The sequence below is a fragment of the Phyllostomus discolor genome, chromosome 10 (assembly GCF_004126475.2).
Source record: "Phyllostomus discolor isolate MPI-MPIP mPhyDis1 chromosome 10, mPhyDis1.pri.v3, whole genome shotgun sequence".
Taxonomy (NCBI): domain Eukaryota; kingdom Metazoa; phylum Chordata; class Mammalia; order Chiroptera; family Phyllostomidae; genus Phyllostomus; species Phyllostomus discolor.
In genome coordinates this window covers 95,010,508-95,022,806 of record NC_040912.2, presented here as the reverse complement: position 1 = coordinate 95,022,806, position 12,299 = coordinate 95,010,508, and the positions used below count along the sequence as shown (strand labels likewise).

General features: G+C 64.2%; 1 protein-coding gene across 1 annotated transcript in view; it reads left to right on the top strand.

Annotated features, from left to right (window-relative positions):
• The window catches only part of PTPRN2 (protein tyrosine phosphatase receptor type N2), a 372,178-nt gene that overhangs the window by 305,803 nt on the left and 54,076 nt on the right, over positions 1 to 12,299 (top strand). Inside the window, 1 exon segment of the mRNA XM_036011084.1 lies at positions 2,975 to 3,187. Coding sequence (XP_035866977.1) covers positions 2,975 to 3,187 — 213 coding nt within the window.

Below are 12,299 nucleotides of genomic sequence, written 5' to 3'. Positions count from 1 at the left end.
CAGCGCTGGGCAGGACATTGGGGTGACTCTGGGTTCCCCTGAGGTGTGGGCCACACAGAGAGACAGAGGGACCCCCCAGAGGTTCAGAGTCCCTCCTCCTGGTCAGACTAGTGGGACGCGGCGGGTCCCTCACTCCAACCTGGCCCTGCCCCTCACCAGCTGCTCCCCAGCGCTGGCCAGACCACCTCCGCCCACCACAGACCCAGCGTCTGAAGTCCGTGGCCTAACTGCCCCTCCCCCTAATCCTGGACGACTGCCACCGCCCTGGGGACCACTGCCGCCCCTCTCTGTGGGGACAACTCAGGCCCAGGCAGGGGGGTGGAGGGCTCCATGAGTGTAGGGTCCCCTCCTCTTCCTTCCACCCCCTTCTACTCCGGGAGTGACTCGCTGGGGGTCTCCAGCTGGGGGAGGGAAGAGGCCCCGGTGGGAGGCCCAAGCTCTCGGGGCGGTCACTCTCCTTGACATTTTTCTTTGACCTTTGAGTAAATTCCAAGCGCCCGGCAAGGGGCAACCCAGCAGGCTCCGCTGAGCCCCCCCCCCCCCCCCCCGCGGCCCAGTGCATTGCGGCTCCAGGTGACGCTCGGTCTCCCTGACAAGGACCCGCCAGCCTGCCTCCTGGAAAAGAGATTCGGCGCTGCCTCGGGGGCGCTCCCGGCCCGGAGTGTGTCCCTGTGCGGCCCCTGCGTGTTCGTGGCCTCGCCTACAGCCCCACGACTGCAGGAGCGCGTCTGTGCCCCTTACACAGCGAGTGGTCGGCAGCCCGGGGCCCACAGCCCCGGGCGGCGGCAGGTTCCTGGCCTTTATCTCCCGCGCTCGCGGGCGACCGCCGACGGTCCCGGGGGCGGTGATGCGTCAGCAGCACTCCGAACACTGCCTGTCCCCTCGGAGCCAGGCCGGTCACCGAGCGCCTATGCGCCTCACGGAGCTGGGCAAGAAGGTTCGGGAAGTCCTTTTCCCAAACTCTGCCAACCACCTGGGTCCGCGAGGTCCTCCCGACGCCTGGGCAGGACCCCTGGGTGGGAGTGCGGGCACCTCCAGCGGCCTGCGCAGGGGCCGGAGGGGGCTCCGTGAGCGGGGAGCAGCGGGTGCCCCTCCGTCTGCCGCGCCGCCTCCTTTGTTGTGGTGTGGCTCCGTGTGCCGAGGCTCAGAGGTCCCTCTGGGGGCTCGGACGGCGGGGCGAGGTGGCACACGGTGATTCGGGAGACCGCCCCCCCCCTCAGGTGTAATTTGGGCCTCTCTCTCTCTCAGGCGGCGGGGCAACCACATCCCCGGAACGCGACCGCGGTCCCCATCCCCGCCCCGCCCGGAGCCTCGAATGTGCTCTCAGAGAGCGTGCCGGGTTGGGGCCCGCAAACTCGCTGCGCGCACTTCGGCCCCTCGGCCAAGAGAGGAGGGCACTGCCCTTTCACCCGCTGCCTCCGAAGGGCGCGACCCCCGGCGCCCGCGGAGGCCTCGTGGCGTCCGGTCGGATCCCTGCAGTTATTCGTGTGGTTTTGGCTGCGCCCGCGCGCGCGGTGTGCGAATGGGACGCGGAGGGAGCCGAGGAGGCAGGGGTAGGGCTGCCGGCCGCCTTTGAGTTCTTTCTGGAAGCCGCTGGGTGGCTGGGGGGAGGGGCAGGGATGGGGAGGGGTCTCCGGGGATCCCCCCACGCCGAGGCGACAGCCAGCCAGGACCTCGTGTGGCTACACCTGCCCCGCCGCTCAGCTCGCTGCGCGCGCCGCCCCCGCCCCCGCCGCCTCCCGCAGCCCGGACCCTGGCGGTCCTCCCGGCCGCAGGAAAACGCGGCGTCTTTTCTCATTTAACCCGCGTTTCCATCAACTCAGCCCCGGCACCGGCTAATCCTCGGCAGCAAAGCAAAAGAAGGCTAATTAATGAGCAGCTTCTCCAGTCAAGACCGGCGGTAATTGCTCTGGTGGCCTTCATTATTACGAGATAAAATGGCCCGGCCTGCCGTCGGAGGCCCTGTGTGCGCTCGGAGACGGAGCGGAGACGGAGCGGAGGGAGAGCTGGGGGCCGAACACGGAGTAGAAAGTTACCGATACAGGAGTAATCATGACTGGGCCGACCGGGCATCCTGGGGGCGGGGGTATCCATTTTGTTACCGCGTGGAATTAGGCGGCGGCTAATTGTTGTGCTCGTAGCCGCCGGGACAGGAGCGCAGCCCCGCAGGCCGGTGGTCCCTGGCGAGGCGTCCTCATCGTCTTGCTGTGGCTCTTTCAGTTGTCGCTAATAAGCCTCACTCGACCACGCAGCTGATGAGGGCGCGCGCCAGGCCCCGGTCGCACGTGGAGACTAGTGAAATGCGCCTATAGGACCCTCCGCCCCACCCAACCCCAGCCCAGAAAACAAGGAGAGTTGGATAGCCACCAGCTCCCTACTTTTCTCGACACCCTGAGAAGTGTGCCCCTGGGCCCACCCGTGTTCCCGAAGCCCTGGGAGCCCTTGAAGGGAACGTGCAGGAACCGAGTCCGCAGGCACTGCTGAGGGCCGAGTGTGCAGGGCGACGCCAGTGGGAGGCCTTGGGTGGCGGCTCCCGGGCGCCACACCCAGAGTATCCCCACGGAACCCACGACCTGGCTCCGCCCCGTCGTAGCGCAGCGCAGCGTGTCCCTGACTTCTGGGCTCCCTCCACCCCCAACGCGAGGTGCTGAGCTCGGGCTAAGCCGCACCCCCTCCCACCTGTTGAGAAAAGGGGTGGGCGCCCGGCCTCACCTGAGGCATCAAATACTACGTGCGGTTCGGTTTGAACAACCGCCACCGTTAAGGGAAAAAGAACGGCCCCTCTAACTTTCCGGGAAAACGTAGCCGCCGCCGCCCTGGGGAGCTGCTCTGAGCTAAGCGCTCTCCGGGTGGAGGGCGCGAGGCGCGCGCAGGGCGGCTTCGCTTTGCGGGTGGAGCGGTGCGTCTGGCAAGGGCGGGCGCGGGACCGAGCCCCGGCTTCAGCACTAACTGGCCCCTCTCTCCTGTTCCGCAGAAAAGCAAACTGAAGCTCCTGCCGCCCCGTGCGGAGCCCGAGGACTCCACCAAGTTCGTCGCGCTCACCCTGCTGTCCGTGGCCGCCATCGCGGGCGTCCTCCTGGCCTCGGGCCTCATCTACTGCCTGCGCCACAGCTCCCACTCGCGCCTCAAGGAGAAGCTCGCGGGCCTGGCCGGCGACCCGGGCCCTGACGCCACCGCGGCCTACCAGGTAAAGGAGGGAGCAGACAGGTGGTTTCGCCCGCCCCGCCCCTCCCCCACCCCAGCACTTCCCATTCTGCCCGGTGTGGGTTCCTCTCTGGCCACAGTTAGAAACTCTGTAGCATTGACTCGAGTGCGCTGCTCAGCTGTGGCTCTGCGTACACAGCAGTGGGGTGCTAATTAGAAACTGGGGGGAGGGGTATCTGTTCTCTCCGTTTGGCAATGCGTGATGAAAAATGCCCGCCTGGCAAGGCGTTCTGGCTGTGGGGGTGTTTGACGGTGTCCCTCAAACCAGCGACTTCCCGGGTGTCGTCTGTGAAAAGACCCTGGGCCTGAGTGGGCGGCTCCTCCGCTCCTGTCAGGATCAAGTGGGATCTGGTGCCGAAGTGGCAAGTCAACCCGCACGTCTCCATGGCAACGGTGGCCTGTGAGCGGGTGAGGCGGAGACCAGGGAGGACCAGGCCCAGGGAGGCCCCTCCAGACCCGAGGGGGCACAGACCGAGCCCACTCACAGGCTCCTGGAAGACGCGGGGTGTCCACCCCATGTGCAGTGGTGGCCTGTGAGGGGCTCAGCCCTCGGGGCGAGAGCAGCAAGTCAGGGCATCTGGTCCCTCTTAACACAAAATATCATTTCACTCCCAGCGTGCGCCCCGCGTGGGAAAGTAAAAAAATTCACTTCATCATCGTTTTCAAAGCCTAATCAAGATACCCTGTCAAAGACGTCCTCCCATTGGATGAGACGGCCTTTCCTCCGATCACGTGACGATGACGTCATGTGTCTAGGAGACAGTGCGTCAGATCTCACAGCCCTGCGTAAGCAGGTGCTCGTTATTCCTCCATCACCAGAGTTCCTCCTGGACAGGCCCTTCCCGAAGAACACTCCCAGCGGTCCTGCCAGGGCCCCTCCATGAGCCCCGCCGGGCTGCCCCGGCCCTGGGGGTCCCTCTGCGCTGAGCCCAGACCAGCAGACAGCTTGTCTGCCCCGCATCGAGACGCTCCGCCCGTCTCTGCATGGAGAACACCTCTGTTTTCCCAGGGGGTCACGGCGATCTCTTCCCCATAAGGAAATGGCGACTTCAAATGTCTGGGAGACGGCGTCTCAGTCGCCGGCGTCATCTCGCTTTAGAGCAAAGGAAACATCGCGTTTGAAGAAGGAGCCCGGGAAAAAATGTCACAGAAACCACCAAGAATTTACCCCGACGTTCTGTGGAGTGAGCCCGAGCAGGGCGGAGGCGGGGTCCTCGGGGCCACGTCTGTGCAGGACATAAATAAATTATCACACCAGCTCCCTCCCGCGTCGGTGCGAGTGCCAGAGCACGTGGGGCAGATTCGAGGAAGCACGCACCCTTTGATACACTTTGAAATGCAAGGATAAAATATTGATAGAATGGGAAGCTTGGACTCGCATGCAGAAATGGCTGATTTTGACCCAAAAAATGCACGGTTAGAACTGAGTTTGTCATAATTAACAGGGAAAAAATCGTCCCGGTGACAGCTCTAATTAATAGTATCTGAAATTAAAATCATGCCCTTTCAGCAGGAAAATTGTTTGAGTTTCTTGGGGTGACCTTTCAGCTGCTCCTCCTGGGGGCAGGTGGTTGAGTTGATATTGATTTTATAATGAGCCCTGGTTTGTTTAATAAGAATCTGTAATCCAGACAATAAATGAAATGTGTGCTTTTCTTCAATCCAGATTAAGATTAATAAAAAGAAAAAAAAAGCAGAAAAAAATTTCCTTTAAAACTATGATCTAGGAAAGTTTAGAAGTGAAATCATTGTACAGCTTCTTCCAGCGGGCTCAGTTCTGGAACCACAACCGCTCCCCAGGAATCCCTTGGCCTGAGCGTGGCACTGTGCCCCCGGAAGCGGCTGTGTGCTGGGAGAGGACGCGGGTCCGAGCTGAGGCACTGTTTGGATCTGCTTCGGCCGGGCAGGACCGGTGACGGTGGGGGGTTCCACGATTTTCAGCTCTCGGTTTAGCCGAGTCACGTGTGAAGGACTCACGGTCCAGTACGTCAACCCTTGAACAGCACGGGGATCGGGGCGCCGACCCCCCACCGCCCGGACTCCGTGCCTGACTTTGACTCCCTGAAACTTCAGCCACAGGGGCCTGGTTCTGGTGCCGACGTCCGCAGATGCTCACCAAGTCCCTCGGGACAGGGCCCAGCACAGCGCACGCCACCTGCAACTGTGGACTCCCAAACACGGACCAAAAGCAGTGCTTTCCGTCCGCAGTTCGTTGAACCCATGGGTTCGAAACCCCAGCGGGCGGAGGGCCGACTGTGTAACCCTGTGTCTTCGTGGAGCAGGCCGGCACCCCGTCCCCGGGACACAGCAGCCAGGGCCGGGGAGCTTTTAAAAACTCAGCAAAACTACACCAGCAATCCCAGGAAAAGGGGCCCAGGGCGCCGGGGCTCTGCTTATATTTAAGTGGCCGCAGGGCCGCCCTCCGCCGTTCTGTGTGCCGGAAGAGTCTGGGGATAGATCTGCTCGCCCGCCACCAGGAAAACCCGACAGCCCGACATTCGGCTTTGCTTCGTGGGGACACGACGGAATCTCGCGATCCGTTTTTCGGCATCTCTGAAAGAGGACGAGATGGCGTGTGAGTGAGGGTGCACGCGGTGCCCGAGGAGGGAGAGGTCATCAGGGCGCTGTCCACGTGCGAAGTGGCCCTTTAAGGAAGGAGCCGGGCGTCCTGCAAAGGGACCAGCAGCTCAGAGGTCCCGCACGAGCGTCCAGGCCAGGGGCGCCAGCTGCCTCGGTGTGGGCGGCCCCTCGAGGTGACCCTTGGAGAGCATCAGTCTCTGCCACCCTGTAACGGCGTCTTCTAGTCCCCGCCCTGAGGGGACGGGCAGTCTGTGCAGAACCTGGGGTTCGCAGCTGGGGGCCTCGAGGCGATCCTCAGGGACAACCGCGCTTCCCCGGCCTGGCCGCTGTGGCTCGGTGGGCTGCAGCGCCGACCCCAACCCGGGTTCGGTTCCCAGTCAGGGGGGCGGCCAGTGGAGGCTTGTCTCGCAGGGACCTGTGTCTCTCTCTCTCTCTCAAAGCAACGGGAGAGTGTCCTTGAGGATCAGAGAAACAAAACTGTTTCAGAGTAACAGCACCAGTCCGCTCACGGGTGGGTTTTCCCCGCACCCACGCCGACCGCCCTCCGCGCTTTTCCCCTGAGCTGCGTGCGGGTCTGCAGAGTCCCGGCCGCCACGGAGAGCAGCGTCTCTGGTTCCAGGTGGGGGACCCGCCGAGGCAGAGGCCGCCCACGGCCCCAGCCAGGCCATTCGCGTGAGGGACTGGAGCCCCCCTCGAGTCCGTCCTGGGGCCGGGGGCTGGAACCCGCCCCCACAGACACTCTGGGACAACCGCAGCTCGGTTTGGGGACATCCAAGGTGCAGGAGGACTCTTGACCGGGCAGGGGCGAGCGGGGGTCAGCACGCCGGAGCCCTGGGTGGTGCCAGCGCCAACTGTGCTCTGCATCTGCATCTCCTGCTGACGCGTTGGAGCGTTTCCCTTTGCTTCCTCAAAACGGAACTATTTATAAACCGCTTCCCGAGGCCGCCTGTGCTGGCCTGCTGTTTGGTCCGCCTCGCCCGTTGGAAAATCAAACCTTTCTCGGGAGACGCTTCTGCTCGGACTCTTGGAAGATGTCACCAGGCGATCTCCCGAGGCGCAGCGTGTCCCGGCCTGAAAGAGCGGGGCTGGTCGGCGTTTACAGGAAGCGAGACCGTTTTCAAAGGCCGTTTTCGACAGAACACCGCCCCCAGACTTCCCGACATTGTTTTAGTAACTGTTACTTTTTTCCTTCTAAACACATAAGACACACTATACTTGGGTTAAATTTGTACTTGGTGGTCTGAAAAGCCAATGTCTTTGCGGTCATTCTCCCCGCCCCCAAATTAGCTTGTCCTTCTGTACACAACTGACCCTTGAACGAGGCCACAAAGCCCCCTGCAGATGGAAATCTGGGTTTCGGGTTTGACTCCCCAAAGCCTTAACTACCGCTCACGTGCGTGGACCGGAGGCCCTGCCGGTAACGTGAGCAGGCGGTGGGTGCTGGGTTCCTAAGTCGTGCGCGGCACACGCTGCGGTCTCACCGGAGAGTGAGCGGGAGTGGGGGACGTGCCGCTGGGAAAACCGGGGGAGAGAAGGCGCCGGGCCGGTGTTTGTTGCAAACGTCCGCATGGGCGTGCACCCCGCAGCTCAGACCTCTGCTCGAGGGTCCGCAGTGTGTGTATTGTCACCGCATGTGTGTATCCACACGCACGCTCACTCGGGGTGGGGCACGGCCTGGAAGAACGGTGGTGTGTGGCGTTCCGTGCACATGGCGCGTGTCCACGCGGGCACCCTGCGTCTGTGGCGCTGGCAGGTGGAACCGGCCGCGGGGCGCCGGTGGCGGGTGGGGGCGCGCTCGCTCCTGCTCTCTGAGTCGCTGCAGGGGGCCCCCGGTTCTCTGGGGCTTCGATCCCCCTCCCCCAAGAGCACGGACTCCTGCGGAATTCCCCGAGGCTCTCTTCTGAGGGCGTCCTTGCTCCTCGGAGGCCCCGGGTCCGGACCCGGAGGAAAGCACGCGCTCGGCGGAGGGAGCCACTTGCGAACTGCCGTGAAGCGCACACCGTGTTAGCGGCGGGGGCGACTCACCCAACGGCCACTTGCGCGAGGCTCCCAGGCCCCGCCCGACGCTGGGCGAGACTGGGTGCGCCTGACTTCCCACCTGCGGGCGGGGCTCAGCTGGGCGCCTGCAAACAGGACCGGTCGCGGTTGGCTTTTCTCCGGGGCTCTGGACCAAGGGAGCCGCCCCTGCTAGGGGGCGGTGTGGCGGCCGGCCACAGGAATGGCGAGAGGGCGGGATGTCCCCGTTTGGATGGGAGGCGGTGGTGTGGCCTGGGGGTGTCATGGCCTGGGGGTGTCGGCACCGGGAGTTTTGAAGTATCTTTCCTTCCGTCAGCGACAGAGCTGGGAGTGGCTTTTCTGTGCGTCACGTGCAAACTTTCTGCCCAAAATGATCTCCTTTGCAAATACTCAATAAGCAGATCTACCCTTCAAAAATGGAAAGGTGTCCCCAGCCGGGGGGCTCAATTGGGCTGGAGCATCACCCCGTGCACCATAAGGTTGCAAGTTCGATTCCCAGTCAGGGCACAGGCCTGGGCTGCGGGTTCAGTCCCCGGTCAGGGCGTGCACAGGAAGCAACCGATGGATGTTTTTCTCTGGCTTTCTCTTCCTCCCCCATCCTCTCTCTATAATCAACTAACATATCCTCAGGTGAGGATTTAAAAACGTACAATAAATAGTAATAACAGTAAAACAGAAACGGAAGGCTGCCCAAAAACACTGCGGAAGGACGTGTCCTCCTGCTCTAATCAGTCCAGCCTGAGAGCGCGATCTCTCCAGTCCGGCCTTGGCGGACGGAGCCCATGGTCCCAGGGTCCGTAGGTAGAATTCTCCGGAAACGCTCAGGTACCGAAGCGGTTTTGTGAGTGCGGGTTCCTTCCGTCAGAGCGACGCCAGCTCCTCGGGGCGGGGTCTTCCTGCGCTCCGAGACCCCAGACCCAGGCCGGCGCCTCTGCCAGCTCGGAGCCGCGCTTCTCGGGGGCCCGCGGACGCGGCCACGAGGCGAGAGCGAAGGACCAGGCGCGCCGGAGCCTGTGTCTGCGCGGCCGGGTTCAGACCGCGAGCCTCCGGGGCCGGGCCGCTCCCGGGAGCCGTCCCCACACCCTACCCCTTCGAGTCAGAACCTTGGCCGGAGGGCGTGCCTGTGTCGCGAGTTTTTCTCATCAACCCTAAGCTTTCACACGTGCAGCTTCCATGAGCCGTGACCCGAAGGCTGTTCCCCAGTTTCCACGCCACGTGTGTCCTCAAAGACAGCGCCGGGGACGTGGGAGCGGCTCCAGGAGGGGCGGGTGTGCGGGAACAGCCGGACGCGGAAACGCAGCTGGCCGCTGTCCCGGGTAGCGCGCCCTCCCGGGTCGGGGACTGGTTGGATCAGGCAACAGGCGGCTCCTGCTGCCGCTGCGTGGGAAACCAGAGATGGGGCGTCCGGGGCGGCCAGTCTGAGGCCGCCGCTGCAGCTCGCTCTGCGTCTGTTACGATGTTTGGTTCCCGTTCTTGCCGCCCTTAGCAGACCTGGCTTTTGCTCGGACACCCGCCTGAGGAGTGGCCGGGGGTCACGTTGGGGGGGGGGGGGGTTCGTTTCGCCTGGGTGACCAGGGACGTCACCGGGTTCTCTCCTGTAACTCGCGGGAGGAACGTGTCTCGGAAGTGCCGCAGGAAAATGCCGTCCCCGCGTGGCTCCGACGTGGCGGCAGGCGGGGGTGGCCGAGGAAGGTGGCCCCTTCCACCCGCGTTTACACGGGAAGCAACCGCCGGCCTCACCCGCACCTCTGTCGAGGCCGGAGCTTCTGTCCTAGGCGAGCGAGAGGAGCTGCTCTGGGGCCGCCGCACCCCAAGAGCCCCCCATCCTCACACCCACCCAGCGACGCCCGCCCAGGCACCCCGAGAGCCAACACAGGCCACCTCGTCCATGACTGGTGACCCTCACGTGAGCGGGGTCCTGCTGGCGCCCCTGCTCCCCCGTGGGGACCGTGAGCGTCGGGTAGGTCCGGGTCCCCTGGCCAGCGGTGGCAGAGCTGAATCAGGATGAGCGGGGTCAGCTGGCCGGGCCACATCCCCCCCCCCGGGGCAGGACAGAGCCTCCTCAGTCCGCAGACCTGCTGCCCCCAGACCCTGCATAGGCGTTCCGCCCGAGGCCAAAGGCGCTGTGGCAGGTCTCGGGGGGGTGGGGGGGGGAGTCCCAGGTTTCTCTGCTCAGCACGTGATTCCTCGAAGACTGCGGGAAGCACACGTAGGCAGCCTTGCTCACCCCCAATTACGGGGCGACAGCGTGACCCTGCAGGGGGCAGAGAGGCCCTGCAGACTCCCAGAGGTCAGACCTTGGGACAACGGGCAACGAGGGGGGGACGTTCCCGGCGGGAGGGGGACCAGGCCCTGGGCGTCCGCACCACGGACGGACTTAGCAAGGATGGGTGGGTGAGCCAGGCGGGGCACTGGTGGGACACGGTGGGGCTCACCCTGGGGTGGGAGCCGGGCCTCGAGGACAGTAGGAAGGACCCCACTGAGGTCCTGAGCGGGTCCCTGCACCCGGAGAGTCTGTGCTCAGACCACGTGCATCCTCCTGGGGCCCCAAGGACGGTTGGCTTCTCGGGGCCACCGGGAGAAAGCCCCATGGGGAAGGGGGTGTCCAGCCTCTCCTCCCATTCCGTCCAGCCTTCTTTTTTTAAATGCTTTTTAAATATTTTATTTTCATTTAGTTTTAGAGAGGGGAGGGGAGGGAGAAAGAGAGGGAGAGAAACATCAGTGTGTGGCTGCCTCTCGCGCGTCCCCTACTGGGGACCTGGCCCACAACCCAGGCACGTGCCCCGACTGGGGATCGAACTGGCGACCCTTTGGTTCACAGTCCCATGCTCAGTCCACTGAGCCACGCCAGCTGGGGCCTGTCTAGTCTTCTCTGTGTTCTCTCCCCCTGCCGGGCCCACCGCTCTTTCAGTCCCTCCCTTTCCCAACACGGAGTCACGGGACCAAGATCCTGTCATACATCCTAGCCCAGAGCAGGGGCAAAGCACCTCCCTGCACCCCGAGTTCCCACCCAAAATGGAAGAGCCCGGAAAGAGTTCTGTGCGCTCGCCTGTGCCCCTGAAGGTCAGTCAAGGTCATGGAAGTGTTCTGGCATCTCTGCTCTTGGTTCTGTCCAAGGACGCACTGTCTGAGGTGGTCGCAGACGCTTGGAGGGGTTTGCTGGCGCAGGCGGGACCCTCTGGCTGCGGCGTTGCCTGCCCTGCGGTGCCAGGCCCCACCCCCCCCACTCGGCAGGACTCGTGCTGGGGTGTGCACCAGGGCGAGGAGGGGCAGATCGGGGGCGGGAGCCGGGTGTGGGGCGCACAGGGCGGGGTGCACAGGGAGGGGAGGCCTCGCAAAGGCGAGCGCCCTGCCTGACCCGGAAGCGCCGGGTGGGTGGCAGTGGCTCCCGAGTGTCGAACGAGGGTGTTCAAGGACACGAGGCTGGGCCAGCACACCCGGCGGGAGAGCCCGAGGGCGGGAGAGACCCCGGGCACAGAGAGGTCCCATGGGGCCGGCCGGCCGGCCGCCTGCCCAGAGATGAGACTGACCTTGACACCACTTGACCTTGACCCCTGAGTCCCTTCGGTCTGGAGTCCCCTGTGGCTCTCCAGCACTTGCACCTGCCCTCCCTCCTCCCGCCCAGGGGCAGCGGCACTGGGTGTCGCGTTGTGCCTGAGGACCGGCCCGCGTCTGTGCGGGTCCCCAGGGCCGTGGCTGTGGGGGCAGCGTCCACGTGCATGGCGGGTCGCCCTTTCAGGAGCCTTGGACGGGCTGGGCAGCTGGCCTCGGAGCTGGCCTGGCCAGCCTCTTCCTGGAAATCTCCTTTCCTCCAAGGACAGAATCCATTTGTGACCTGGTGAGGACCGGGAGCACGTGATTTCGCCTGAGGGTGTCCCTGGGCACGTGCGTGGTCGAGATGAGCAGTGCACGGCCCGGGGGGAGCTGGGTGGTTGGAGGGCTTCCCGGAGGAGGTGAGCGAGGGGCCCGGAGGGCAGGAACCGGAGGAGATCAACCCCTGGGAGCCACTGGCCCGGGTCCGGGGCGAAGGACAGAGCCGTCCGCTAGGAGCAGGGGGGTCTGTGCCGAGCAGGAGGGGGCCGAGCCGGTCGGGGTGTCGGAGCCAGGCAGGACCGCCCCTGCCTGTGTGGGCCGGTCCCCACTGCACCCCGTCCCTCCTACCGTCCCGGCTTTCCTGCTGCACCAGAGCAGCTCCGCAGCGGGGCTGCTCTTCCCCGTTAATTAACGGTTCTCAGACTTCGTTGCGGAAACACTGCACTCTCCAGGGGTCTCTGCTCTGGGAGAACGGGGCAGGGGGGAGGGGGGATCTCGGTGGGCCCTTTTCTCCGTCAGAAACACAAGATTGGCAGACAGACCATCTCCCGCTCGGAAGGGGTCAGTGGTAGAAAAGTGGATTCTCTCCGGGATTGTGAATGTCAGCAGTGCAACAGCGTGTTAGGTGTCTGCGCTGGGCGTGCGTCCGAGTCTCGGGAGGGCGGGCAGGGCGATTCAGCAGCCAG